We start from the raw sequence: 27,874 nt of genomic DNA, 5'->3' as shown, positions 1-27,874 counted from the left end.
GGACACCTTTCCCTAGAGGAGGTTGCTCCAAGCCTGTGTCCAACCTGGCCTTGAACACTGCCAGGGATGGGGCAACCACAGCTTCTCTGGGCACCCTGTGCCAGCGCTTCAGCACCCTCACAGGGAAGAGCTTCTGTCTAAGAGCTCATCTCAGTCTCCCCTGTTCTGGCAGGTTAAAGCCATTCCCCTTGTCCTGTCCCTACAGGCCCTTGTCCAAAGCCCCTCTCCAGGTTTCCTGTAGCCCCTTTAGGCACTGGAGCTGCTCTAAGGTCTCTCCTTAAGGAGCCTTCTCTTCTCCAGGCTGACCCAGCCTAGCTCTCTCAGCCTGGCTCCGTAGGAGATACTTGTCACCAATTTAAATAAAAATCTAACTAAATAATGTGTGCAGCCCAGATGCCTGCACTCAGCCTCTCTGAAGGTTTAACAGCTTGCCTGTGCACAAGGTGGAACAGGACTGGAATTTAATCCCTGTTTCAAAAGTGCTTCCTAAAGCTGATTACAAATTTTCATTCCTTAATTCTCAATTTAAACTGATGCAACTGGTTGCTTGGAAAACGTATTTCTTTGCAAATCCAAGATAACTATAGGGAGCTGATCAATGTAACATCAGCTTGTGATGTGAACTGTTCTCCTTCCCATCTTGTATGGTGTATGTGTCCCACCCAACCCCTTACTGACCAAGGAGTAGCATATATTAAATCTGTATGTCATGATGCCTTGCAGCTCTGTTGTTGGGGTTTACTATTATGGCAAATAGCAGAGAAAGTTGTCCTTTTTTTGCTATAGTGATGAATTAATTTAATCCTTGCAGATCTGCAAAACCCATCTTCCATGGCTGTATTTGGCCGAGTATGGTGAAGCCTAGATTTTTGGGAGCAAGCTCTGATGTTTTGTTCTGAATTGAGTAACCTGTGTTCTAAAAGCAATAGACAGTGATGGTTTAGTACATGTTTTGTATGAAATGATTTTTCTCTTTATTGAAATAAAGGGTTTGAGGACCTTTTCTCATCTCTTGGTTATATTTTGGGGTTTGTTTCTAGGTTCGAATAATACCATTACAACTTCAGCGGTTATTTGCTCAGCTTTTGCTATTGGACCAGCAGGCTGCATCTACAACAGACCTTACAGAGAGCTTTGGCTGGAACAGTCATGAGGTACAATCACAGTCAGTGACACCAGCACTGAGAACTTCTCCTGAATGAAGATTTATTTTCTTTTCTAAGTCTAATATTTAAGAAATATCTTAAAATACTTCAGGTTGTGGAGATAGCATTGAATTGTATATACATGAACAGTATTGTACATGGGTGGGAACTGGATTGAGGGCAGCCCTGAGGAGAAGGACTTGGGGGTGTTGGGTGAGGAGAAGCGCACCATGACCTGGCTTCAGTGTGCGCTTGAGCCCAGAACTCCCCCGTGTGCTGGGCCGCATGCCCAGAGCGTGAGCAGCAGCTCAGGAAAGGGGATCCTATCCCTCTCCTGTGCTCTGGGGAGACCCCCCCTCTTCAGTCCTGATCCAGCTCTGGGGCAACAGCACAAGAGAGACGTGGAGTTGTTGGAGCGAGTCCAGAGGAGGCCATGGAGATGCTGCGAGGGCTGGAGCAGCTCTGCTCTGGAGCCAGGCTGAGAGAGCTTTGCTGGTTCAGCCTGGAGAAGAGAAGGCTCCTTAAGGGGAGACCTTAGAGCAGCTCCAGTGCCTAAAGGGGCTGCAGGAAACCTGGAGAGGGGCTTTGGACAAGGCCCTGTAGGGACAGGACAAGGGGAATGGCTTTAACCTGCCAGAACAGGGGAGATTGAGATGAACTCTTAGGCAGAAGCTCTTCCCTGTGAGGGTGCTGAGGCGCTGGCACAGGGTGCCCAGAGAAGCTGTGGTTGCCCCATCCCTGGCAGTGTTCAAGGCCAGGTTGGACACAGGGGCTTGGAGCAACCTGCTCCAGTGGAAGGTGTCCCTGCCCATGGCAGGGGTTTGGAACTGGATGAGCTTTAAGATCCCTCCCGACACAAACCATTCTGCGATGTACATACCAGTTTACAGCAAGCAACAAAAGAAATTTGGTGTTAGATACAATTTCAGTATCTTTTCCTTTGTGTTTTTTTTTCAGGTTATTATTCAACAGTAATTAGGGGCCTTGTCCTCAAATACTTGATATTCTTCTCTGAATTGAACTTTGTAACTCATCTTAGGGTTTAGTCTCAATCCACCCAAGTGAAAGTGTCCTGTGTGGGTTGTAGTTTATATTCTTGTAGCAACTCGAGCATATCTAAATTAAGAGTAACAATAACAAAGGTAGCAATTTACTACTCAAGGAAGTAAATGCATTGGTAGTCATTGTGGCAGCTGTCTTTGTCACACTTAACATACTTAAGCAATAAGGAAAGCAGATGACACTGTTGAAGTTTGTTTCTGTTTCATCCTGCAGGAGATGAGGCAGCATGATGTGCAGGAATTGAATCGGATCCTCTTCAGTGCTTTGGAAACATCCCTTGTGGGGACTTCAGGTCATGACCTTATTAACCGACTGTACCATGGGACTGTTGTCAACCAGATTGTATGTAAAGAATGCAAGAACATCAGTGAGAGACAGGTAAAGCCACACAATGCTCCAGGAGTGGTGTTCAGTCCCTTGAAGATCCTTTCAAAGTTCTTGGGGTTTTAAACTCCAAAAATCAGGACATCTTTCTTGAGTGTCACTGGTGGCCTTGTTGAACCTGGGTACTGTGTATTGGTTAGGGCACTGCACACTTGAACACATGACTATTATGCATGACTTTAAGTCTTGGCTGGCATTCTCTAAACCTCCTACATCAATCTGACTTAGAGGTGACAAAACAAGTGGTGTTGCATCTTCTGAGTTTGCAAGCATTGCCTTTAGTAGATGTAGTTAGCAGAGAGCTGAACAGTGAGGTAACAACAGTAACACATTTCTTTATAGTCTTTTGTGCTTCCTATAATTTTAAAAAGGTGTGTTTTACCTTCTTTTTCTCTTGTACTTCTGCATAGGAAGATTTCTTAGACCTAACTGTGGCAGTAAAAGGTGTTGCTGGCTTGGAAGAGGCCCTGTGGAACGCATATGTAGAAGAAGAGCACTTTGAGAATGAGAACTTGTATCGATGTGGAGCCTGTGATAAACTTGTTGAAGCTTCCAAGGTAATGCACTGGTGATTCTCAATGTTCAGTTTGCTAGCAGGAATTCTGTTTCCATTGCTGTGTCTGGCTTTGGGCATTGCTTTGACTATTTCAGAGCTAAAAGATCCACTAGATCGTAAAGAAAAACGTAAAACAGATCCATATAATGAAAACCAGGGAAATTCTCCCATTTGGGCTCTTCATGAGAGAGGAAACTAATGAACAACTGTTGCTGTGCACAGTGAAATGGGATCTGTTGATTCAGCTATTGCCATGTTCCCCTGACACTGAACAAGTTCTTCCAGTGATAAAGTAACATTTTGGTAGGTGTTTTCAGTATCATCTATAGTGCTAGAGCCTTCAGGTGGATAAGAATGTCTTCATGCAAGGAACCTTCCAGCTCTTCTAATGTGTAAGACGCTGTGTATGTTTTCACCATGTAAGCCTGTGCCACTCTCATCTACCAGCTTACTTCTGGTATAAGCACCGCCACTTCATGTCCTCTCTCGCTCAGCTTTTCAACCACTGGCCACATGCTAAACCAGTGACTTCCATCCATGGGCAGTACCAGGAGTTTCCCTCTATCTGAGAGGTCAGGAAGGAGGAGGATGAAAATCCAGGCAGAGCAAAGCCTCAAAGTCATGTTCCTGTGGTCAGAATAAGGACTGGGAAAGTCTTCTCCTTCAGGCTGCAGCTTGAAGGAAGCCGATGGGTTTATATGCTGAGTGGTCTGCTTTGTGATTCACTGTCTTTCCCTTCTAGTGAATGATTTACTGCTTTCATCTGTCCTCAGCTATGGGTGAGATCTGTTGGTTTTGGGTTGTGTTTTCCTCATTACTTGTAAAGCCAAATACAGTGACCCCCTTTTCCTGTGCTGAATCATCAAAGTTTTGTGCTCAATGGAGAACTGTTGACCTTAAGCCTGTGGTGTTCACTGAGAGTGGTCTCCAGGAGCTCAGGGACATCCACACTGGAATACTCGTCTCTGCCTAATTCCCTGCCTTCACCCCTGGTAACCCTGGGAAAGCTTCAGATGCTTGACACTTGCTGACATTGGTATTCTCCAGAGGAGTTGTATTTGTGACACTTAGTGCTTGTGAAATGGTGGCCTGGCTGCTAACACTGGTAACTGTCTGTATGTCAGTGCAGCCTGCAGCATCCTCGTGCTGACAGCTTGGCCTCTTTGTTGCTTTACAACAGTTCGGACTGGTTTCCCCAACACAATCATTAAATTAAAGACTTCTTATGTGACTTGTCGTCTGTCCCCTTGGCCAGGGAAGGGCAACCTAATGAAAGATTTATGGGACTTCTAGGTCTTTGAATTGCACTTACCCAGAAAAAGTGGTATTTGGTTTTCTTCTGTGCTAGTTTTTCATGTCATGTCCTTTTTTCCTATTATTCCCACTATTTTTTGTGAAGGGAAAGCAAGCATAGGCTGTTAGTGCACTCTGCCTTCGATATACTTTGCCCTCTTCACAACAAGAAAGCTCTTTGCTCTACTGCTGGGATTCTTCTGCAGCAGGATGAGTGTAATCCAGACCTTGGAGCCCTCTGGATACGGGAGCGGGTTCAAAGGCAAGCTGAGGCCAGGCAAGTTAATCAGTGACTCATGGCTTGGTTGCAAGGGCTCTGTTGAGTTAAACTTTGCTAGCGTCAAAGGAGCACAGGGTAAATTGCTTACTTCTTACATGTGCTCGTGCAGTGGGAGCTCCGAACTTGGGTAGGAAGCCACATAGCTGGGGGATGCCGAGGTGTGGATGGACAAGGTCAATGGAGAGGAGCTGTGCTGAAAGGCTGGATAAGGGAGGAGGGATGTTGTGTCAGCACGAGTGCTGCCTGTGGCTCTGCTGGTGCAGTGCATGTGATCATCGTAGGCTCTAGTGATAAGAGGGTACTCTGGCAGGAGGTGAGCTGCCAACTGGGTCATTCCAGGGTTGTTGGCAGCATTAGGAAGCCCAACAGTGTGCCCACCTGCCCACAGCTAGCCTGTTTCAAAGGCAAGATGACCCATACCAACCCACTCCATTCATCCCTCCCTGCAGTACTCTGTGGGTCTGCATGTTATTCTTCCCCCTTTTTTTGTCTTGGCCTCTAGAGATACGAGTTTAAGAATCTCATGTTCCAGAATTGATCAAATATCCATGTTACAGTCTGATTTTTCACCCTGACTTTGGGAGAACTTGCAAAATCCTTTGTTGCCAGTAAGCTCTGCAATGTAGTCTTCACAAGTGATGCAAATAGAATACCTAATTCAAGGGATTTCTAATGCATATGTGTATTCCTGGGAGGCTATCTGTTATGTCTCTGCAAATGGAGAGTTGGTTGGAGACATTGGAAGGGCTCAGAAGTGTGTTCACTGAATCCACACATTCAGAGGTGATACAAGATGGTTGGTTTCATTTCACACCAAGGTTCCTTATGTACTCATGCCTGAAGTTATTTGATCTTGGTTGATGTTTTCCATATTAAAAGGGATTATGTTGGCTTTCCTTCCTTGAAGGTCCTCTTCTGTATAAATGAACTTTTAAATCTTGCTTGGTTGCTCTGTGCCTGGCTGTAGGGATGTTGTGGGTCCAGGTTGGCCCTGAGCACTGCCAGGGATGGGGCAGCCACAGCTTCTGTGGGCACCCTGTGCCAGTGCCTCGGCACCCTCACAGGGAAGAGCTTCTGCCTAAGAGCTCATCTCAGTCTCCCCTGTTCTGGCAGGTTAAAGCCATTCCCCCTTGTCCTATCCCTACAGGCCCTTGTCAAAAGCCCTTCACAGAGAAGAGCTTCTTCCTAAGATCTAATGCAAACCTTCCCCTGCCAGTTGGTGACAGGGGCTGGGAAGATGCTATTTACTCCAACGTCACAAGCTCAGGGTTTTGAGGCAATTGCTTCTTAGGGAAGATCCAAGAAAATCCTCACACCAAAAACCTGTAGGTTACGGAAATGGAGTTATTGAGTAGAATTTCAGCAACATCCTCCTTCATTTTCTGTAGCAGGATAAAGGGTAGGAGTGGTGATGACCATTTGAGGAAGTTGTAAGGTTTAACAGAGGGGAAAGATGTGCATTGCTTTTAGGATGTGTAGTTGGGAGGGAAATTGGAATAGGGAATTGAGAAGACATTTTAAAACTGAATACACTGCCTTCTTGTAATGAAGCTTTGTTAAAGAATAGCTGGGCGCAGCAAGGTGGAAACCCTCCTTTGTTCTGACTGTGCTGACAGTGTGTTTAAATTGCTTTCCAGTCTGCTAAGCTGCGCAAGCTGCCACCCTTCCTCACCATCTCTCTCCTGAGATTTAACTTTGACTTTGAGAAGTGTGAGCGATACAAGGAGACGAGCTGCTACACATTCCCCAGCCAGATAAACCTGAGGCCTTTCTGTGAACAGGTTTGTACTGTTACGCTTGTTGGAGTTTCTATGTACTCAGCTGGGAACTAATATCTCAAGGTCAAGTTCTGTTTTAGTTGGCATTTTGTCAGGGAAGGGTATTCAAGAAGCTTTGTGGGCTTCTTCTCTGTCCCTTATTCTAAATCTTTGGAATTCCGGTTTGTTTTCAAAAGGCCATTTTCTGACTGAGTGGGAAGTACCTTGTATTTATGTGAGGGGAAAGGGTGTAATCATTACTTGGAGCTTAATTTGACATTCCCTTGAAAGGAAGTTTATCACCTGGAAATGAAATCCAATTGGTTTTTGTATTGGCATTGCCTGATAACATCATGGAGAAATTTAGCTATGTTTTAATACGGTTTATGTGCTTGGAGTTATCTGATTTTTCTGAAGGATCTGTCTTTGCATCATATCTCTGTATTTTGATTATAAATAGAGCTTTAAAATATATAAAGTATATACTTCATGAAGGCACTAGTATTGAAAAAGACATTTTCTTACTGAGATGTTGCAGTACAAGCTTGCAAACTTCTGTGTTTGCATTTGAGGAAGGTCTTTCCCCTCCATGTGCTTTGTGTATATAAATGTGTTGCTTGTTTTTCTCTAGTCTTTGCAGCAAAATAAGCCTGGTTTAGAGCAAAGAGGTTGAGGTATTCCCTTATTTACAGCAATATGTCATTGTTTTAGACCTTGAATTTCCAATGTTGTTCAGAATCATGCTTAGAAGGTTGCTTAAGGAGCCTGTGTCCTGGTCCATGGTTTGTGTCAGTCCAGACATGTGTTTCTCAGTGCTGAAAAGCTGTTTTAATCTGCACATGCAAACGCACCTTGAGAAGTTCCTGAAGCGATGCTGATGGTGTAAAAGTGGCCTTGTGTGAAAGACTTACTGATGTGTTATTGTTACTGTTATTGTTTTTCTTTTTAAAGACTGAAATGGATGACTCAGAGTACATGTATGAGCTCTTCTCTGTTATTATACACAAAGGTGGCTGCTATGGAGGACACTATCATGTTTATGTCAGAGATGTGGATGAACTAGGAAACTGGCAGTTACAAGTAAGTCCTAAAGGCTTTTTTTTACCTTGCTTGATAGGTCTCATTATTCAGAAAAGCATTAAGAGGTAATGGATGAAGTGTACATCCAAATAATTAACATTTGAGTCAGGCGTTTGGTCTCTTCCCTCATGGAGAAGGCTCGTTTTGCACAGTATACAATGTCTGTCAAGATTTTGTCGCAAACTATAGCTTTCTGATTTGCTGAACTGTCTCGCATAGAAGTCATGGAATTGCAAAGTGATTTGAGTTGGAAAGGAGCTTAAGATCATCCAGTTCCAACCCCCTGCCATGGACAGGGACACCTTCCACTAGAGCAGGTTGCTCCAAGCCTCTGTGTCCAACCTGGCCTTGAACACTGCCAGGGATGGGGCAGGCACAGCTTCTCTGGGCACCCTGTGCCAGCGCCTCAGCACCCTCACAGGGAAGAACTTCTGCCTTATCTCCAACCTGAACTCTCCCAGTTTCAGTCTGAACACATCACCCCTTGTCCTATCACTCCAGTCCCTGATGAAGAGTCCCTCTCCAGCATCTTTGTAGTCCCCAGACACTAAGGACACCAGAATTGCACACAGTGCTGCAAGGCAGGGGTCTCGGGCTCAGTTTTTCCTTCCCACATGAATCCTATCTTTACTCAAGACCAGCACATTTATTGTGGTGGATGACTCCAGATGCCTGTCTGTAAATATCACAAATGCTCTTTTTTTTTTTTGTTTAAGAGAATAAAAATAGATTCTGAAAGCCACAATTCAGTCCATAGCAGGTGGCAGAGGCAGCTTATCACAACTGCTTCCTACTCTGAAATTATGTCTGCTAACTTTAACAGACTATAATGAACCCCCAGTCCTTGCATGTGAAACAATGCTATTTGCGAGTCTTCTTTTTCTTTTACAGGAAGAAGAGGATAAGGTGATTGAAGATAAGGCTTTAAGAGATACTGAAAATGCCAAAGAAATAGAAAATCCATTGGCAGTCTTAAAAGGGATTTTGTCAGAGGTATGGTATGTAAAGAGTTTATTCCTTTGATTTTGATATTGGGGAACCTAGGAGGTGGTGGTAGTGTTTGCACAAGTGGGCAGGTTTAAGTGTACAGAACTCTTCAGAACATTGTAAAGCATATAAAACTTGTAACTTAACCTGCTTTAATGCTAGCAAGTGGTTCTTCATGCACTAAAGGGTCCTTTTTGAGTATTTAAGTATTTACTGAAGCTGTTGCAAGAGGTGATGTGACCTTGGCTTGTTAACAAACAGGACTGAGTGAAGCACTTCAGAACTGGATACTTGTGTGTGTCCCTTGGCTTTTGTAGCCTTTGTTATCCTCATTTACAATTTTGTTTTTTGTAGGAAGAAGCTAAACAAATTCCTGTGGATCAATTGGGGCAGAAATTATTGGAGAAGAAAGGGGTGTCCTGGAATAAGAAGTACCGAAAGCAGTATGGACCATTACGAAAGGTAATGTGCATGTATTTGAGTTTCTTTTGTACTCTTTAACATCACTTTCCATTTCTATTCCTATTTGAATAGTAGTAGGATGATAATTCTGGTCCTTGGACTAGCAAGGTAGAAGATCTCAAAAAGAGGTCACTCTGCTCTGCTCTTGTGAGACCCCACTTGGAGCACAGCCTGCAGTTCTGGTGTCCTCAGCATAAGAAGGACATGGAGCTGTTGGAGCAAGTCCAGAGGAGGGCCACGAGGATGATCAGGGGCTGGAGCAGCTTCTGTATGGAGCCAGGCTGAGAACATTGGGGCTGTTCAGTCTGGAGAAGAGAAGCTGTGTGGAGAACTCAGAGCAGCTTCCAGTGTCTGAAGGGAGATACAAGGGTGCTGGGGAGGGACTCTTCATCAGGAACCGGAGTGATAGGACAAGGGGTGATGGGTTCAAAGTGAAACAGGGAAGTTCAGGTTGGAGATAAGGCTCTTCCCTGCGAGGGTGGTGAGGCGCTGGCACAGGGTGCCCAGAGAAGCTGTGGCTGCCCCATCCCTGGCAGTGTTCAAGGCCAGGTTGGACACAGGGGCTTGGAGCAACCTGCTCTAGTGGATGGTGTCCCTGCCCACCGCAGGGGGTTGGAACTGGATGAGCTTTAAGGTCCCTCCCAACCCAAACCAGTCTGGGCTTGTATGAAATGCATGTGGAAGCATCATAAACCCAAGTTTGAAGTGGTGGAGTTTGTGTGTCAATTTGAGGATGAATCAGGTGAAGTAGATAATTCAGGTTGCTTATATTGAAAAATGGGTTTCTTTTTCATCTTGCTTTTGCTTTTGTTTTAGTATCTGCAGAATCATCTTCAGATTTTTCAGTTCAGCCCTGATGAAAACAAGGTTGGTCTGAAGGAAAAACACAAGCTCGCGGTTAAGTCAGATTTTCAAGGCGGAGATCTCCAAAGCCCTCTTCAGAAGAATGATGTCCAGTGGGACTCAAAGAAAATCCCTGCAAGGCTAAAGGACAGTTCTGCTGGTTGTCATTGGTTTGACCTGAATGATTCCAAAGTTCAGCCCATCAAGGAAAAGGATATTGAGAAACAATTTGAGGGGAAAGAGAGTGCCTACATGCTGTTCTATCGCAAATCTCAGTTACAAAGGCCACCTGAAGGTACGCAAAGCTCATCTTGATGTTCTAAGGGCTAACTTCATTGGCACTTTGTTTTCGGGAGGGCAAAGGCTGTTGGGCATATCGGTGCTTTGCAAGAACTGAAGGTAGAGATTTCCTTCTGGTAATCATTTGAAGAAAGGGTTAACTGAAGAACACAAGGTTACCTCCAAGGAGGTGGTGGCCAATTAGTTGGCTGTAGCTGACTTTAGGCCAGGTTGGACGGGGGTTCGAGCAGCCTGCTCTAGTGGAAGATGTCACTGCGTGTGGCAGGGGGTTGGAACTGGAGGAGCTCTAAGGTCCCTTCCAACCCAAACCAGGGTGGGATTCTAACATCTCTTTCTAGACCAAATATAATATGTTGCTAACAGTGTTGATATATTTGTTTCCCTTAAGGAAAAATTGCTGGGATGAAGTTAAATCATCTTGCAGTTTAATTTCCTCTGTTAGGAAAGGATGCAACATTATGGCTCTGAATTTTCAATGGTTACCATTGAAATATCATTGTAATATCTCATCTTGATCACTTGTTTGCCAAAACACGTGTTGAGCTGCTGCGGTCAAACTAACCTATTGTATTTTTTGCAGCACGAGGAAATCCAAGGTACAAAATACCCACGCACCTTCTGAATGAAATGAATGCTGCTAATACTGAGCTGCAAAAAAAGAGGTATATTTATGTAGCTGTACCAGTCTCTTGAACAACTTTGTTAATCTGCAGATCTCCAAAGGGACTTAAATTGAATGAAACTCAAAGTAGAGCCAGATGCAAGAGGGTTTGAGATGAGGTCTTAGGTTCAAAGTGAAACAGGGGAAGTTCAGGTTGGAGATAAGGCTCTTCCCTGTGAGGGTGCCGAGGCGCTGGCACAGGGTGCCCACAGAAGCTGTGGCTGCCCCATCCCTGGCAGTGTTGAAGGCCAGGTTGGACACAGGGGCTTGGAGCAGCCTGCTCTAGTGGAAGGTGTCCCTGCCCATGGCAGGGGGTTGGAACTGGATGAGCTTTAAGGTCCCTTCCAACCCAAACCAGGCTGGGATTCTATAAGGATATAGGTATAAAGAGGAAGGCATGTCTGTGCTTGTGCTGAATCAGTGTCACTGCACTTGTTCTTTCTCTGCCTTTGGACAGAGTACTGATCAGCAACACAGTCTGAAAACCCCTATAACCTCCACATCCCTAAAGATCAAGTTTGTCATAATGTTTAGAAATGTTGACTAAGTTGTAGAACTACCCAGAGCATACTCTTAAGAGCACTTATGTGGAGGATGTCTCTGTATTACACATCATCTTTGAACACCTCTTTGCATACCTCTTGAAGAAGCACAGAATGTGGCAGTCAGTTTAGCCATGAGGGTAACAGTTCAGGCCACAGAAGCATCTCTGAGATAAGACAGCCATTTGTTGGGGTTAAATTCCCCGCCTTACTCTTGTGTTCCTCTTCTCAAGAGCGGAATGTGATTCAGCCAACAACGGCATTGATTTGCACCTCCACTTGAGCTCATGTTATACATTTCACAATGGGGCTTTGCACCCTGCTCTTACTTGGAAAGAGAGTGTTGTGGATTTGACTATCGATAGAAGGAAAACACTAGGAGACCTTCGGCAATCAATATTCCAGGTATTTGCTGTATTAAATGAACTCGGATCCTTAGTTTTCACTTGGGCCACAAGGAGATTTCGAGATGTATTTGTGCTGCAATTTTTATCTCATTGAGAAGTTTTCAACAGTAAAGGTAGTTAGAGGGGGACTAAAAGCCCAATTTATAACATGCTTTTTCAGAGAGATTTACATCAAAGCTAACTCGGTGTCAGGAACCGCTGTTTGCTTTCCTTGTACCTCCCATTCTCATTAGTGTCCACTCGAAGCTACTTTTGTCTCTCTGGTGACAGGCCTGAAAGGCCGAGTCCGAAGCGCTTGAGTGTTTCCTGCATTCCTGGCCTGGTTGAGATAAATCTCTGTAACTTGTTACTCATCACCCAGTGAGCTTGGTAGCCAGGCTGCAGCAGTGCTTAGTGGAGTTGTAATGCTGAGTGCTGTGAGTTATTGCTTGCTGGCAGTTTATTTCTTTGACTCCTTTTATTCTTCCTAATTAGATATTGGAATCTTGGGAAGGAGACATGATCCTCAGTATTGCCAAGCCTTTACCAGCAGGACTACATCTTTACCAGATACTTGATGGTAAGACAAGGCTCCTATGTTATTTACATGCTGTATTTCTGCAGATATTGAGCATTTCACATGTAAACCAGTTTGGAGATGTGTATTACTGGACATTGAGTCTTCACACTCAAACTTAGGTGCAAATCCACTGCAGTTAAATTATTTAGGATACTCTTGTTAGTGAAATGAAGGGATTTGAGACTTGCTTGTATGTAATCTTGGTTGTGAAATACAACGTGACTGCAGATCTTATCCAAGTTAAACATACTTGCTGACAAAAATAGCAATTACGTGTTTTAATCTTGATTTGCTTATGAATGTTTGCTTTCATACTATTTACCTAGTAGGTAACATAAAAGAGAGGAGCCAGGGTGACACAAAAGAAAAGCATAGGTTAGACTTAAGCTGAAGTTGGAATTCTGTAAAGGAAGAGGCTTACATAAAGAGTACATTGAGTAATTAGGCTTTTAAAATGCATGAGTTTTGTCTCTGCTTTTACACTGTTGTGCAATTCCGAGGGTTTCTCTTCAAAAGCCATTTTAAGATTTTGTAGTCTTTGTGGTGTGTTTCAGAGAATGAGGGTTCTACCAGCACATAACCAACTTCCCATGATGGTGACTGCAAAATAGAGAGGCACTCATAGCTGCTGTCAGTATTCCTCCATGTGCTAGTGTGGTTCTTTAAATGACAATCTAAATCTGACTTACTGTAGGAAGGTAAAGGAAACTGCAGCAGGAGCATTAATATTTCAAAGAATGGGCTTGGAATGTACAGTGTGCAAATCCGTATTAAATCCAACCTTTTCATTTTAGGTCCATTGATTCACTGTTCAGTCTTATGTAGGTAACTCCGACCAAGCAGCTTTGCCAAGTGCTCACTTGGGCCTCACTTTGCAAAGGAAATGGAATTCAAACCTTTGTGCTGTGGCCCCATTTATTTGGTGAGAGTGCTGTAGGGGTGTGTACCTGCTTGTGGGGCCCTTGCTGCATGGGTGAACCCTAACTTACCCACCCTAAATTCTGACCACACAAGCTTTTGTACTGATACACTTGAGCCAGAGTACAATGTGCCAGTATATTTGAGTTCACCAGCTGACCCTGTTTGTCTGTTTTGTGGGGGGCAAGAACCTGACGATTTCCTTGTTTTTAGGAGATGAACTGACACTGGATGGCATTGGGCTGGCTGATGGAGCAGATGTCTTTGTGTGGAATGGAAAAGAGGTAAAAGAGCCAAACACCTTCTCTGCTTGTCTGGTCTGAAGAGATTAAGATGTAGATACCCACTGCCAGTTACATCAGAGGATGTTCTGGAAACATCTGGTGCCTCTTGGATGGAGATGGGTTGATAGTAATGCAATAACAAAAACTTATGCCCTGTAGTGAATTCTTTACTATGGAGATGGTGAGGCCCAGGTTGCCCAGAGAAGCTGTGGCTTTCTCATCCCTGGCAGTGTTCAAGGTCAGGTTGGACACAGGGGCTTGGAGCAACCTGCTCTAGTGGAAGGTGTCCCTGCCTGTGGCCAGGGGTTGGAACCAGATGAGCTTTAAGGTCGCTTCCAACCCAAACCAGGCTGGGATTGTATGATTTCAAATATGAGACCTGTCAGTGATTACTTCTATATATGATCTCCCTGAAATGCTACACTACTTCTTTAGTGTTACAAATTCCTTTTAATGGTAAGGCTTCTGCTTGACTTTCACATGCTTGTAGTACAGCATTTTATCCTATCTCTGTAATGGAAACAAATGTTAGACCTAATAAAATACTAAATATTAGATCTAGATTATGCTTTGCTGAGATAGGTTGGATCAGATGATTCTTGAGGTCCCTTCCAGCCATTCTATATTTCTAAAGTCCCTTCCAGCCATTCTATATTTCTAAAGTTCTGTGATACTTTCAAAGGACTTCTGTTGTAGAAGTATGCATTTTCTTTCTGATCTGTCAAAAAATCCTAACACAAACCAGCCCCAAACCAAAAGAAAACATCTAGTAAGAGCCATTCTTGTCCTGGTTGTACTTATGGTATGCTCTTCACTATTCCAGCTTCCTGCATGATTCAATTGTCTTCAGCAAGGAACTGTATTCTTTGCCTAGGTTGAGTATCGGAAAGGCCAGATTTTGAAGTCTAACTCTCTTGATCTGCCTCAGTCACAGTTTTGGGTAGTTCTTTAATAACCTGAAGGGCTGAATTCCTCTCTTTTTAATCTGATAGAGACCAAGTATTTTTATATGCAGACTTGGAACAGCTAAGGAACAGACCTTAGCATTATGCTTTCTCTTCCCAATACCTCTGAGTTACTCCAGTTGTTTGTTCAGTAGGCATTTGGTCAAAGGTGGTTTGTTTCTAATGAGGAGAGAAGGTCCATTTTTTCCTCTCAATAGTAGTTATGTATTGCTGTCCAGTCTCTTCTGTATTGTACTGATCCGCACAGCATGAATCTTGCTTTCCTTTCTTCAGGTTGGTGGCACAAAGGTGATGACAGGCCCTGATCATGAGCCCGTGGTCCTAAATGTTCTTCGTTTAGCAGAGTACAACGAGGGAGGGAAGGGTCAGCACTTCACAGAGTCGCAGCACATCTTTTCTTGCAGCACAGAACTGGGTGAGCTGTACAGAGCCTTAGCACCAGCTGGAGGAATCATTCTAAAGAACCTCTCGGGACCAGAGAAAGAAGCTAAAAACTGGGAAGTTCTTCTGGAAGAAGATATGAACAAAACAGTCAGAAGTGTTGGTCTGACGGATGGATGCTCAGTACTCATCTTAGACAGCCATGATCAGAGGTAACCATTTGAATTACAAGTATAATTAAGGAAAACAGCAATTTTGGCAAAATCTGTTTAGTTCAAATTATGCCAGCCATGTATGTATTCTTTTACTTGTCACTTTGAGCTGTTTAGTTCAAGATAATGTAATCTTCAGTTTTGGAGATCAGGTACTTACCAACTTTTAACTGTTTCTTTGCTCTTGAAGTGCAGATTCAGTCATATCCTTTACATTTTTAAAGGGGCAAACTTGGTGAGAACACCAAGTGTTGTGTGTTGGCACATCTTGGCATAACCTGAATTCCTGAGATTTGAATTGGGTGGTTCTCCAAGGGACTTGGTGAGATGAGAGAACAGAGCAATATCAGAAGCATCTTTGCTGAATCTCTTGAGTTGAATCTAAAGATGCTCAGGCAGATTTCTGGTCTCATTTCACTTCCCAGTGTATAATCCGTAGGTTAATTTCCATCTTCAGAGATGTGTATGTGCTTGCTACATAAATTCTGACCTTCTAGTTGGAACGGTACTGAAAAATGGAGATTAAATCAAGGAGTGAGAGATCGACCCCTCAGCTTGTGGAGTTGGGATACAGAGGATCCAAGGCCGGCTCTACACCAATTGTCTTTCACCATCTTTGTCCTACTCATTACTTACAGCTTCGTGAATGTGTCAAGCGGCAATTTGACAGCTTTTACATACGACATCAGCTGGCTCCAAGTGAAAAACTTCTGCAGAACAGGAGATGAAGAGAAACACATTAAAATCACTGCCACTATAGAAACGGTAAGGAGGCACATTTGGTCAGGGATGTAACACAGGCTGTTTCCCAGGAAAACTTGGCCAGTGCATGTGGGCCAGTTGAGGAGGAGTGGATTTAACCTCAGGGCTGAAATGTTTCTGTGATGAAAATCATAAAATCAACCAGGTTGGAAAAGACCTTTAAGCTCATCCAGTCCAACTGTTGCCCAGCACTGCCAAGGCCACCAAAAACCCATGGCACTGAGGGCCTCGTCTCCAGTCTCCACTGTGTGTGAACACTTACAGGGACGGTGACTCCAGCCCTGCCCTGGGCAGCCTGTTCCAATGCCTGAGCACCCTGTGGGGAAGAAATTGTTCCTCAGCTCCATCTAAACCTGCCCTGGTGCAGCTTGGGGCCGTTTCCTCTTGTCCCATTCCTTGTGCCTTGGGAACAGAGCCCAGCCCCTCCTGGCTCCATCCTCCTGTCAGGCAGTTGTAGGGAGCGATAAGGTCCCCCCTGAGCCTTCTCTTCTCCAGACTGAACCCCCCAGGTCCCTCAGCCGTTCCCCATCACACTTGTGCTCCAGGCCCTGCACGAGCTCCATTGCCCTTCTCTGGCCCTGCCCCAGCACCTCAGTGTCTCTCTTGTAGCCCAGAACTGAACACAGGATTTGAGGTGCAATATTGTGCAACTTAGATTTGCAGTTATTGGGATACTTTGCACGTTCTATAATGGGACTGTAATGCAGGTAACTTAAACCAGTGCTGCTACATCACTGGGCTTTAGTGAGAAACAACATTCTTTTTAGTCTATCCCATTAGTGTATATTTGGTGAGGCTATGTCAGTACAGCAAAAAAAGATACTAGAAGAGGAAGATACAGATTGAGAGCAGCCCTGAGGGAAAGGGCTTGGGGGTGTTGGGTGAGGAGAAGCTCCCCATGACTCAGCATCAGTGTGCACTTGAGCCCAGAACCCCACCGTGTGCTGGGCTGCACTCCCAGAGCATGAGCAGCAGCTCAGGGAGGGGATTCTGCCCCTCTGCTGCACTTTGGGGAGACCTTAGAGCAGCTCCAGTGCCTCAAGCGGCTACAGGAAAGCTGGAGAGGGGCTTTGGACAAGGGCCTGTAGGGACAGGACAAGGGGAATGGCTTTAAGCTGCAGAGTGTGTTTATAATGTTAGGAATAAGAATATATCCAGGCCTAATTTCATTTGAAGGCTGCGTTTTGTAGGCAGATGTGAACAGCGGGTGCGTTACTGGCATTGTGCATTAGGGGTGCTAATGCTGCTTTCTTTTAGGTGATGGCAGATATAAAAATGAAAGCTATACGGGAGCTTCAGCTCGAGGAGGAGCTGGGTAAGTGCTTTTACATGTGATAATGTTAGAAAATCTATTTCTGTGAAGATGTTTTGGGTTTGATTTTGATAAAAGAGGGTGTAAAGGTCTTAATTCATCTAATGCTGAATCAAATTCTTATTTTTCTTAGCTTATTAAAAATCAATGGGTGCAAGACTTGATTAAATACATTTTATGAAGCTCTTGTTTTTCAGAAGCTGTTGGATTAGGAATAATCGTGTATCTTACTACAGTATTGCACTGAGTATTGATGACTTTTTAACCTTATTCCTTTCTTTAAGACAATCCAGTTTTCTTTCTTGAAAGTTGGTTTTGATGCCTTTACCTTTGGGAGCACTGGGTCAGTTTGTATTGAACTGCTTGTGGCTGACAGAAGGAAACCTTCACTGAAAGCATCCCAACAAAGAGTGTTCAGGGAGTCTTTAGGAATCTCTCTCCAATTGGACTTTCGATGTCATCCCTTGAGAGGGAGGCCTCAAACATAACCCTCTTAATCCTAATATGTTGTCTGTCTAAAGTTCTAAGCTGTATTTCTTCCTTATTGAATTGCTTACTAGATCTCTCTCTTTCCTGCCCTTTTTTGTTCCAGCAAATGCCAGCTGCCTGAGACCTGTCAGTGGAAATGGGAAACTTCTGTCTCCAGGTAAGTTTAATTATGGTTCTGTAAAAAGTTCAATTGCGAAACTTAAAGCTTCCCTTTGTCCTTTCCTGGGAGAAGCACACACACGCACAGAACTCCACTGAGCTCCAGGCTTAACTGAAGTGACTGTGTTTGAGTTTGTGGGTTTGTTTGGTGGTTGGTTTTTTTTTTTTTTCCCTAGTTTTACTGTTTATTAACAGTACCAATACAGTGCTAGAGGTGAAACTTAAATAGGATCATAGAATCCCAGACGGGTGTGGGTTGGAAGGGACCTTAAAGCTCATCCAGTTCCAAGGCAGGGATGCCTTCCACTAGAGCAGGTTGCTCCAAGCCCCTGTGTCCAACCTGGCCTTGAACACCACCAGGGATGGGGCAGCCACAGCTTCTGTGGGCACCCTGTGCCAGCACCTCAGCACCCTCACAGGGAAGAGCTTCTGCCTGAGCTTCTCCCCTGTTCTAGCAGGTTAAAGCCATTCCCCTTGTCCTGTCCCTACACGCCCTTGTCTAAAGCCCCTCTCCAGGTCTCTTGTAGCCTTTTTTAGCACTGGGAGCTGCTCTAAAGTCTCCCGGAGCCTTCTCTTCTTTTTCATGCATCCCTAATGAGTAAAACTGACGGGCATTCCTGCTTTTGTTCATTGACCATTGGCCATATGCTTCAAGGCTGTGGGAATTAAGTCCTCTGTTCCATAGCTTAAACTGGAGTCTCTATGTGATCCGTTTTAAATCATATTTAATACATTTACATAGCAACTTCCTAGACATTCCAGGGGCATAGTGGATCTGCTTTGTGCTTGCTGGGAAACATTTGCTATGTCTTTGATATTTTGCATTAGTAAAACATGGCCAGGAAGCCAAAGAGAGTTTAATTCCCTTCCACTCAGTGCTTGTCAGCCAGCACCTGGAGAATTGTGTCTGTTCTGAGGGTTCCTCAGCATGAGAAAGAAGCTCTTACACACACACTAGAGCCCATCTAGAGCAGAGCACCCAGTATGGTTTGGGTAGCTGGAACATAGGAAAGAGGACGAAAGCTGGGTTCTTCCAGCTGAAGAGGAAGAGGCTTGGGTGGAGGAAGTATAATTGTTGTCTTTAGCTCCTTAACATGGACATAGAGGGAAGGCAGAGCCATATTCATCTCAGAGGAGTACATGAAAAGGATGAAAGGCAGCAGACACAAGTTTCAATGAGGGGAAATTCCAGCTGGTATGGAGGAAGGGAGGAGGGAATTCACAGTGGGAGGCGTCAAACAGGAGATAGGGACCCCAGAGAGGCTGGTAGCTATGCATCCCTGGAGCTGTTCAGTTTGACTGGGAAAAGCCCAGAGTCAATTGATGTGACTTCAGAGCAGGGGTTTGGACCACACAACCTGCAAAGATCCATCCCAACCTAAATGATTCTGTCAGTCCATATGCAAGGAGTGGTGGGGAGGAACCTTTACACTGACGTTGCTTTGATCTCGTCAGTGGAGGCTTACAGATGTGTCAACACTGCAAGTGAAGCTCTCTAAATGACACTGAATATTTTTATCTTAAAGAGCAGCATGATAGAACAGGTATTTTCAGGAAGCAGCAGCAGATGATGATGATGTTCTCTGTGTTTTTGTTCTTCTTGAAGTGCCTGAGGATTATACTGTCAAAGAAGCAGAACTGAAAATGGGAAGCTTGCTTGGGCTGTGTCATGGGAAAGCTCCAACTTCCACTCAGGTATGGTAGTGGTGTGACTGAAAAGAGTTTTGTGCTGGTTTTATGCTTTGCTTAGAGTTCCCAATGTGTCTTGTACTCCTCTTTTTATTCTCCTGATGGTTGAAAATGACATGGAAATAAATGCTCAGTGGCACTAAGTATTGCACATTTCAGCATGAGGGCTCACACCACTTAGTTGCAGAAGGCCAAGAGCATATATGTGACCAGTTTATAGCTCATGTGGGTAATGGTAAATCACTTCTCATTCATCTCTTTGTGGTTGTCCAACTCTTGTGCTCTGCTGTGCATATAAAGAGCATAAAGGAAGAAAAGGGGGGTATTGCTCTTGATTATCTACAAGTTGTAAGTATGGAGGAGAAAAAGTAGATGTACATTTCTAAAGATCAGAGTGTATTTTCAGCAGGCATGCAGATAGTTAATGAAGATCTAAGGATGGCCATAACTCAATTGCCTATGCTTCACTATTTGTACTTCTTATGTTGTTTGCTTTAGCCCAAGGGAGTTTCGGTGCTGTTTGACTGATGGCAAGAGTGCAATAGCTGGTCTATGTGTGCAGTAGGGAGTGTTACTTCACACTAATTCCATACTTCAGTATGTATTCTAATAGCTTATACTTGCCTTTTCAGCTCTTCTTGTACTTTGTTGTTGGGAGTGACCACACTGCAAGCCCTGAGATGGAAATAGTTGTGGAAGAGACTACTTCTGTCAAAGAGGTAAGTCTTGCTGCTCTGAAAAGCTTTTCTCACACCTGGCCCAGGTCTGCTTCTCCTGGAGCGCTTTGCTTCATCTTCTGCATTACTTCAGGTCACGAAGAGACACTGAGGCAAAGGAAGTGTTTCAATACCAAAAGGCCTTGATCTTTCTCCAAGTAGCAAAGAGACATCTTTGCTTTTCCCAAGCATGAGCTCAGCCCAGCTGCTCCATGCGTGGCAGCCACTCCTGTTATACACAGCAGTCCTCAGAATGATAACACACACATGGCACAGCCTGGCACAGTTCTCCTGTAGCTTATCAAACTCTTGAGTCCACAGAACTGGGATTAAAGTAGGCAGGAGGACCTGTGCACACAGTGAAGGAAGCAGTTCTCAGTACTACTAATGCAGGGTTCTGGCACAGAGAGCTAATGTCGCTGAGTAGTGGGTGGGAAGTGTTGAGCTTGAATAATTGCTTTTGAAAGGTGAATCTTCAAATTCTGGGACAGAGGTTGTTCAAGTAAAGCAACAAAAAGCACAGATTTGGGATGCTTTCCTTTAAGAAAGCTTATAACAGCCGACTCATCTGCACAGCATTCCAGTGCCAGAAGGGCCTGCAGGAAACCTGGAGAGGGGCTTTGGACGAGGGTCTGTAGGGACAGGACAAGGGGAATGGCTTTAACCTGCCAGAGGGGAGACTGAGATGAGCTCTTAGGCAGAAGCTCTTCCCTGTGAGGGTGCTGAGGCACTGGCACAGGGTGCCCAGAGAAGCTGTGGCTGCCCCATCCCTGGCAGTGTTCAAGGCCAGGTTGGACACAGGGGCTTGGAGCAACCTGCTCTAGTGGAAGGTGTCCCTGCCTGTGGCAGGGGTTGGAACTGGATGAGCTTTAAGGTCCCTTCAACAAAAATCAGGGATTCTGTGATTGTGTGATAGTAAATTCTTGCCTGAATCCAATCCTTGCAGGGTTTCATGTGTAGCTCAAGTACAGCATGTGTAATTGCATAGGTTTTAGGACTGGACCAAAAATAAGTTGCTCAGTCTTTGTTAGAGTATTCCAGTATAGATTTGCTGAGAACTGTATTTCCCAAGCTATGAATTAAGCCAAGTCTCACTATGTGTTTCTTTTTTCAGTGTCTAAATTTAATGCTGGAAAAGTCTGGATTATCAGGTCAGTTGTGTTACTGTTTAATGATTTTTTTAAAAGGAATTCCCAGATTTGTAAGACAGCTTTTGCTATCTTGAAACTTGGATCATTCAAACAAACTTACAACTTGGACGTGTCCTTGTAATGTGAGGAGGGGAGAGAACTATCGCTCTCAGTCTTGCTCTGATAAAAGCTGTGCAATTGCTCTTGAAAAGCAGTTCCAAGCTCTCTATTTAATCACAGTGTGGCAAAATCTATGCTTCCAAGACTGTTGGCTTGGGAGCAGTTGGAGGTGTTTGGCTGCTTTGATAAGTTCTCTTCTGTAGTGGGAACCACTGCATGAGATTAACTGTAAAAAAGCAACTTTTGGTCGCTTTGCAAACCCAGGTTACTCAAAGTCAGATCAGTTGGGCCATTATTTGGGAATCTGAGTGGTGGCAGTTACTTGTGGGAAGATTGAGGTGAGCTCTTAGGCAGAAGCTCTTCCCTGTGAGGGTGCTGAGGCGCTGGCACAGGGTGCCCAGAGAAGCTGTGGCTGCCCCGTCCCTGGCAGTGTTCAAGGCCAGGTTGGACACAGGGGCTTGGAGTGACCTGCTCTAGTGTAAGTTGTCTCTGCTGGTGACAGGGGGTTGGAACTGGATGATCTTAAGGTCCTTCCCAACCCAAACCAGTCTCTGATTGTTACTAAGCTTCTATATGAGGATTATGGAGGAGATAGAGCACGAAAATGAAATCTGAATTTTATGTCTGAACATCTCTTTCCATTGATGTTAAGAGGGAGGAAGGAGAGAAGAAACTTGGAGTGGCATTGCATTCCAGCTTCCATGCTGAATGCTCACTGAATACTGAATATGTGTTGCAGTGGACTGATGGCTCCAAAAGCTATCAGAATTCACCTAAAACACATTTCAATCAGAATACACATTGAGTAGCCCAGCTGATAATGAAACATTGTGCTCTTGTGTATATGTACATATGAGTTGAAAAAGTTAAAGAGGCCTTGAAATAAACTTCACCTTTTTCATTGCCTGCCATGGAGGGTTCCTGCCAAGAAACAGTGCTTCTGCATTTAGTGCTTTATTTTTTGTGACCAGTTTTGAGCAGTTTATTTGTTCTTTCTGTCTCTGGTGTGTTTTACATATAGGTGCTAAATGTAAAGTATTGTACTTTCTGGACTGCACCACCTCTATTTCTCCTGGCAGAAAATTGGAGAGGGGGAGTTGGATTTTACATATAGTGTAGTTAGCATTTTAACAAGTCTGTCATCGATTCAGGTGATGAATTGGCATGAGAATTCCTTCACTTCCCTCTTCAAACAGGGAAACTTGAGTAGGTGAGAAAGAGACATTACTGCAAATAAGAGAAGACCATTTCCAAAGAGCAAAATGTTTCTAGGGCCTGGGGAAGGACATGAAGGAGTACTTCAGTCAGTTTGTTAGTTGTGGTTGAAATACAAAAGATCACAAGAACCTTTTACCACTGATGGAGAGGTCTGTAATGGTTTAGCTTGAGCCCCCATTCTTGGCTAATGTGTTTCCCATCTGTATGGTTTTGGTAGGTGACAACTGGCACTTGAGGAGGATTGACTGGTGCTATGAAGCAGGGGAAGCATTGAGTCAGGAGGTAAGAACATCTTTTTGACTTGAATCATGCTGTGGTTGGCTTGCTCCCACTTTTCTTTAGAGACTTTCTCTGAAGAGAGCTGCAGCACCATGAAGCCATGGTGGGTCTTTGTGTGCTACAGCAGCACACACACTGTTGGATTCTCACAGCCCTTGTGAAGACACTGTTGGGGTACCTATGGTGCAAATGGAAACCTTAGGCACCTGCCCCTTAGGATTAAGCTGTATGCAGAGAGCCTTTCCTAAAGGCGTACTATGCATTAAAGGGTTGTGTGCTAAGAAGCATGAGGTGTCAGCTGGTGAGATGTGGAGGTGCAAAGGAAGCACACAACTCAGCAGGATGCTGTGGAGGGGCTCCTGCAGAGCAGACTCCTATAGGTGCAGCATTCTGTGCTGCTGCAAAGCTGCCTCTGAGTGATGAATGTTAAATCAATATTCATGCTCTTTGGCAGACCTTTGGCATGCATGGCTTAAAAACCCACCAACATCTGCTTTAGGAAACAAAACCCAAGAATATGGAGACTTACAGCTCTGTTGTGCTTTCTCTTCCTACAGAATGCCACGTTGAAGGAACTGAATGTTTGCAGAGGAGATACTTTGGTTATAACTGAAGGAAAGCTTCCACCAAAGGTAAAACCAGAGAGATTGTGTTCTTTAGGCAGTTGGCAGTGGTTGGAGACTGGAATATGACACTTCCTTCTCTTTTGTCCTCTTGCATGTCTTTAAAATATTTCAGTTGAAGAATTCTGGTTGGCAATAATGAAGAATGATTGTAGTTTTAAATCTCTCCTACATCAATTTCTACAAGATTCTGAGTCTCTATTTAGTCTTCTTTCAATTGCTGTAGTAAAAGCTTTGCCCATTGCGGCAGCTTTGCCTAGAAGATCTGTTAAGGTTGACAGGTCTTAGTGCCATGGTTTAGTGGTGATTTGGCAGTCCTGGGGTAATGGTTGGACTTTTAAGGTCTTTTCCAACCCAGTTGATTCTGTGCTTTCTGGCATGCCCAGTTCTTGTGAAAGCACACGTCTTAGACTGCTGCCTCCTCCCAGAATGACAAACCTTAAGTGTTTGCCTTCAGATTTGGCCTGAGGATGTTGTTTGAAACCACAGGGCCCTGCTGGGAGACTCAGTGATGATAACACAAGTGAAAGGATTCCTTGCTAACAAACTTAAAGCAATATCAGGATAGTTCGTGGTGAGACACAGGAACAGGCTGCCCAGAGAAGTCATGGATTCCCCATTGCTGGAAGTTTTCAAGACCAGGTTGGGCTAGTTGAGCTAGTAGGGGAGCTCTGGCATGGTGTAGACATTCCAGGGGAGCCATGCTGGAGGTGGATCCACCTCCAGGGGCTCTCTGCCATCAGCCACAGGACCAGTGGTGTCTTCCTCCATGGGCTCCTAACTATCAGCCACTGGTGTCCACCTGCGTGGTCTCTTCTTGGTAGTTAGATTGATCTATTTCCATGAGTTCTTCTTGGTCTTGGGGGATCTACATCCACATGCTCTCCACCATCAGCTGCGTGAGAATTGGTGTCCACCTCTATGGGCTCTTTTCAGTGTTTGGGTGGATCCAATACCATGGATTCTTCTTAGTCATTGGGTGTATCCATCTCCATGGGCTCCATACCATTAGCCACACAACCAGTGCTGTCTCGTATCTGATACCTCTTCCTTTTTGTGAGTAGTTCCTGCAGCCATCTCTCATTTCTCCACCTCAGAAGAGGGTTTAGATGAATCCAGCTTCCTCTGGTAAGGTCATATCTGTGTCCAAAGCTCCAGAGAAAAGCATCACTCAGTTGGATCTGTAATGTGACAGCAGAGCCACGATGGGGCTGTGGGGCTGCAGGAGGATAGTGTTTGCACTCATGTCCTTCTACAGGGAGAAAGTGAGAGTTGGTTACAACAGCTCAGAAGTGAACAAGTCTTCTTGTTCTTCCTGAGATGGAGGTGGAAATTTCCCTTGTCTGCACATGAGCTCCCTGGTGGTACTTTCTGTTCACTTTCCAGGGCTTCCTGAAGATACCCATCTGGTGGTTCAAGTCTTCAAGTCCTAAGAAGCACAGAGAGCCTGCACCAGACCAAGTGAATGGGCTGACTTGCCAGATGGATGCTTTGCAGGTGTCTCCTGCAGGAGGTGAGCTTAATCTGCAAGTTTATGGTGAGAGGAGCTACCTAGGAGGCAGCTACAGTTTTCACAAGCCCACCAATGCTGGATGGTGGGGTTCTGATGTTCCTCAGCTGCACTAAGTCAAGGGTAATTTTGAAGCAGGGGATCTTGTCACAAGTAAAGTGGCTTTTCCATACCTGAATGCAGTGGCAGTACTGTAAAGTATCTACTCCATGAGCACAGAGGTAATTGGCTTTAAATGCCAGACTCCTGATATCATATTTAATTCATTTCAGGCTGTATTGCTTTTTGAGAAGCTGCAGAAGGAGTGATGAGTACATTTTACACAGCATTAAAGATGTTACATAGGGTATTCGAACCTGCTTTTCATAGAATCCCATAAACTGGTTTGAGTTGAAGGGAGCTTAAAACTCATCCAGTTCCAACCCCTTGCCATCAGCAGGGACACCTTTCACTAGAGCAGGTTGCTTCAAGCCCCATCCTTATGTCTAATGTACATCTCCCCGTCTTTTGAAATCCAAACCAAAAAGCAGCCAGCGCAGGAATATTGTGGGAGGGTTGGGAAAGAAGAAATTTGATTGGGGACAACATTGAAAAATGGGAAACCAATTTTCTATGGGAAAAATCATATCCTTGCTTTGCTGGTGAGTTGTACTGCAGAGCAAGACCCTGCTCCTTTGAGAAGGTCTCTTTGCATTTGTCTCCTTTTCTGTCTTTCTCAGTTTGATTTTTACCACTAATGATTTCAGTAGCACGGGTAAGAGCAGCTGGAAGTTTCCTTGCACCATGCTCTACATTTCAGAGTCATAACCAATGAATTGATGCTATTTACAAATGGAATTGGCCCTGGGTTTCATATTTGAACTATAGGATCAGTTGAAACTCTTCCTGTCTGGCAACTAAAAACCATGTATTTATCAACTGTGTATTAGGTTTTTCTAACTGATCTCCAAAACCAAATGAGGTCAGGTACCTTTTGTAAATGAAATCTCATTTCAAAGTGACTCATGTCATAGGATTCTAAACACAGTCATGTTGATTCTTCTGTTGTTTATTTCTTCCTCTCTTTCCCGTCTAAAGATTCACCAGAACACATCCACACAGACATGGATCTTTGCTATGCTGGCAGTGTAGAAATAGCAGGAGAAGCTTCTTTGGAAGATCTGAAGATGCAGGTTAGATGTTCTCCTGTCTTGGAAACTTCCAGCAACACCAGGATTAATTGAGCTCTATTAATACCTATTTCTATTTCCTTTTCCTTTGTCTCCAGTATGTTCTGATATGGCATTTGCTTATATGCCATGTTCAGTGGTAAGTACCAAGAGGCAATTGGAGCATGTAGCTCAGACACTTCCTTAGTGCATCCCCTGCAGTTGCCATTCTACCTCTCATGTGTCCTGACCTCAGAAGCCTTGTTGCACTTCATCTGGAGCTTGGCTTGAGCCCTACCTTTATTTCACAGAGTAAAAATCCCTCAGGAGAAGCACACACGTACAAGCACTTCCTAAAAAGCCACTTTTCATTCCATGTTTTTCCTGTTAGTAGTTTGTTGCACCTTTGTTTTTGTGGTTTGTATATTGGATCTAATGATGAAAGAATTGCCTTAGATGCACAAAAGGTTGCGTTTGTCATTCAGGAAGGCCAGAAACTAAGGTGCCTTTTTATGCCTTTTTTTAACCATAAGAGTATAATTTTGATACCTCAACCAAAAAAACAAATCCCAAACCCATGGAAGACACAAACCAATCTTATCATAAAGCTCTTTATTGTCTAGTCAGTTGGTTGTTCTAGTTAAACTACATGGGGAAGGATATCTCGCCTGATTCTGGTCCATAGCAACACTCACTCAACTTGGGTTTCAGTCTCTGCCAAACTACAGCTATGAAAAACTGACCATTTACTTGCATCTTGTGAACAAGGAGGATTGTCTTGGCATGAAACAAGCATTGTGTCCTTGATAGGGGCTTTGAGGAGCTTGCCCAGTGCTTGGCTGGAGACTGGGGCAATGATTCCATCAGCCTCATTTCCCCATTGTGCACATTTGGGTTCAAAAAAGGAATTCGATCCATTTTTGTAGTGTAAGTTCAATTGGGAAGTGTTGGGAGGGAGTGAAGTCCAACTTGCTTTGAGGTTGAAAAGCCAATATGTCAGTTGTAGCCACTACCTGTAGCCACAAGCAATAGCTGGGGTAGAATAAATATGAATACTTTGATCTTGGTAGCTTCAGTATTGAGTTGAGAAACTATAGAAGTGTTTCTTTTTCAGGCTCTGACCTTACCATGCTGCCAGGAGCAGGTTGTCCCCCTGCCCTCATTCCTCAGAGCATGGACAGTGGACAGTAAGCGCCCAGGCAAGCTTTTACGAAGCAACAAGCAGCAACTGAAGTAGGTTTCATGCTGAAGGCACAAGCAGCAGTGGGACAGGCTGGCTGTTGGCTGGGTTGTGGGGTGGTGGATTGCTGGAGAAAGAAATGGGCTCAGTCAGACAGAAGCAGAAGGCTCATTTCTGGTTAATTCTGTATTGTGCCAAGCACATTATTTAACTCAAGAGCTGTGGAAGGGGACAGTGTGAGTATGTGATCATAGAATCCCAGACTGGTTTGTGTTAGGAAAGACCTTAAGGTCATCCAGTTCCAATCCATGCCATGGGCAGGGACGCCTTCCACTGGACCAGGTTGCTCCAAGCCCCGTACAGCCTGGCCTTGAACACTAGCAGGGATGGAGCATTCAGCACTTCTTATTCTGCTGAGCTTGATTTTAGGTGATTTTAAATGGCACCTTTGTCCATTTCTG

At 44.4% G+C, this 27,874-nt stretch overlaps 1 protein-coding gene across 7 annotated transcripts in view; it reads left to right on the top strand.

The window, feature by feature from the left end:
- USP40 (ubiquitin specific peptidase 40) overlaps positions 1–27,874 on the top strand; it is a 34,501-nt gene that overhangs the window by 3,406 nt on the left and 3,221 nt on the right. For 2 of the 7 annotated variants that reach the window (XM_057422154.1, XM_057422140.1), the window contains exons 4-27: positions 1,041–1,154; positions 2,421–2,585; positions 3,002–3,148; positions 6,358–6,501; positions 7,429–7,557; positions 8,449–8,550; positions 8,899–9,006; positions 9,823–10,144; positions 10,730–10,811; positions 11,586–11,757; positions 12,234–12,318; positions 13,450–13,520; positions 14,759–15,078; positions 15,717–15,843; positions 17,098–17,155; positions 17,745–17,798; positions 19,407–19,495; positions 20,122–20,208; positions 21,320–21,356; positions 22,891–22,955; positions 23,510–23,584; positions 24,962–25,088; positions 26,163–26,257; positions 27,348–27,466. In XM_057422154.1, the coding sequence (XP_057278137.1) occupies positions 1,041–1,154; positions 2,421–2,585; positions 3,002–3,148; positions 6,358–6,501; positions 7,429–7,557; positions 8,449–8,550; positions 8,899–9,006; positions 9,823–10,144; positions 10,730–10,811; positions 11,586–11,757; positions 12,234–12,318; positions 13,450–13,520; positions 14,759–15,078; positions 15,717–15,843; positions 17,098–17,155; positions 17,745–17,798; positions 19,407–19,495; positions 20,122–20,208; positions 21,320–21,356; positions 22,891–22,955; positions 23,510–23,584; positions 24,962–25,088; positions 26,163–26,257; positions 27,348–27,466 (2,894 nt within the window). Of the gene's footprint in view, positions 1–1,040; positions 1,155–2,420; positions 2,586–3,001; positions 3,149–6,357; positions 6,502–7,428; positions 7,558–8,448; positions 8,551–8,898; positions 9,007–9,822; positions 10,145–10,729; positions 10,812–11,585; positions 11,758–12,233; positions 12,319–13,449; positions 13,521–14,758; positions 15,079–15,716; positions 15,844–17,097; positions 17,156–17,744; positions 17,799–19,406; positions 19,496–20,121; positions 20,209–21,319; positions 21,366–22,890; positions 22,956–23,509; positions 23,585–24,961; positions 25,089–26,162; positions 26,394–27,347; positions 27,467–27,874 lie in introns of those variants that run through there. The other 5 variants (XM_057422133.1, XM_057422125.1, XM_057422165.1 and 2 more) reach the window with 4 other exon arrangements.

This window comes from Pezoporus wallicus, unplaced genomic scaffold (assembly GCF_028554395.1).
Source record: "Pezoporus wallicus isolate ANWC-B61680 ecotype Strahan unplaced genomic scaffold, APGP_CSIRO_Pwel_v1 contig_3488, whole genome shotgun sequence".
Classification (NCBI taxonomy): domain Eukaryota; kingdom Metazoa; phylum Chordata; class Aves; order Psittaciformes; family Psittacidae; genus Pezoporus; species Pezoporus wallicus.
The sequence above is the reverse complement of the archived record's forward strand: the minus strand, read 5'-3'. Positions and strand labels throughout refer to the sequence as shown.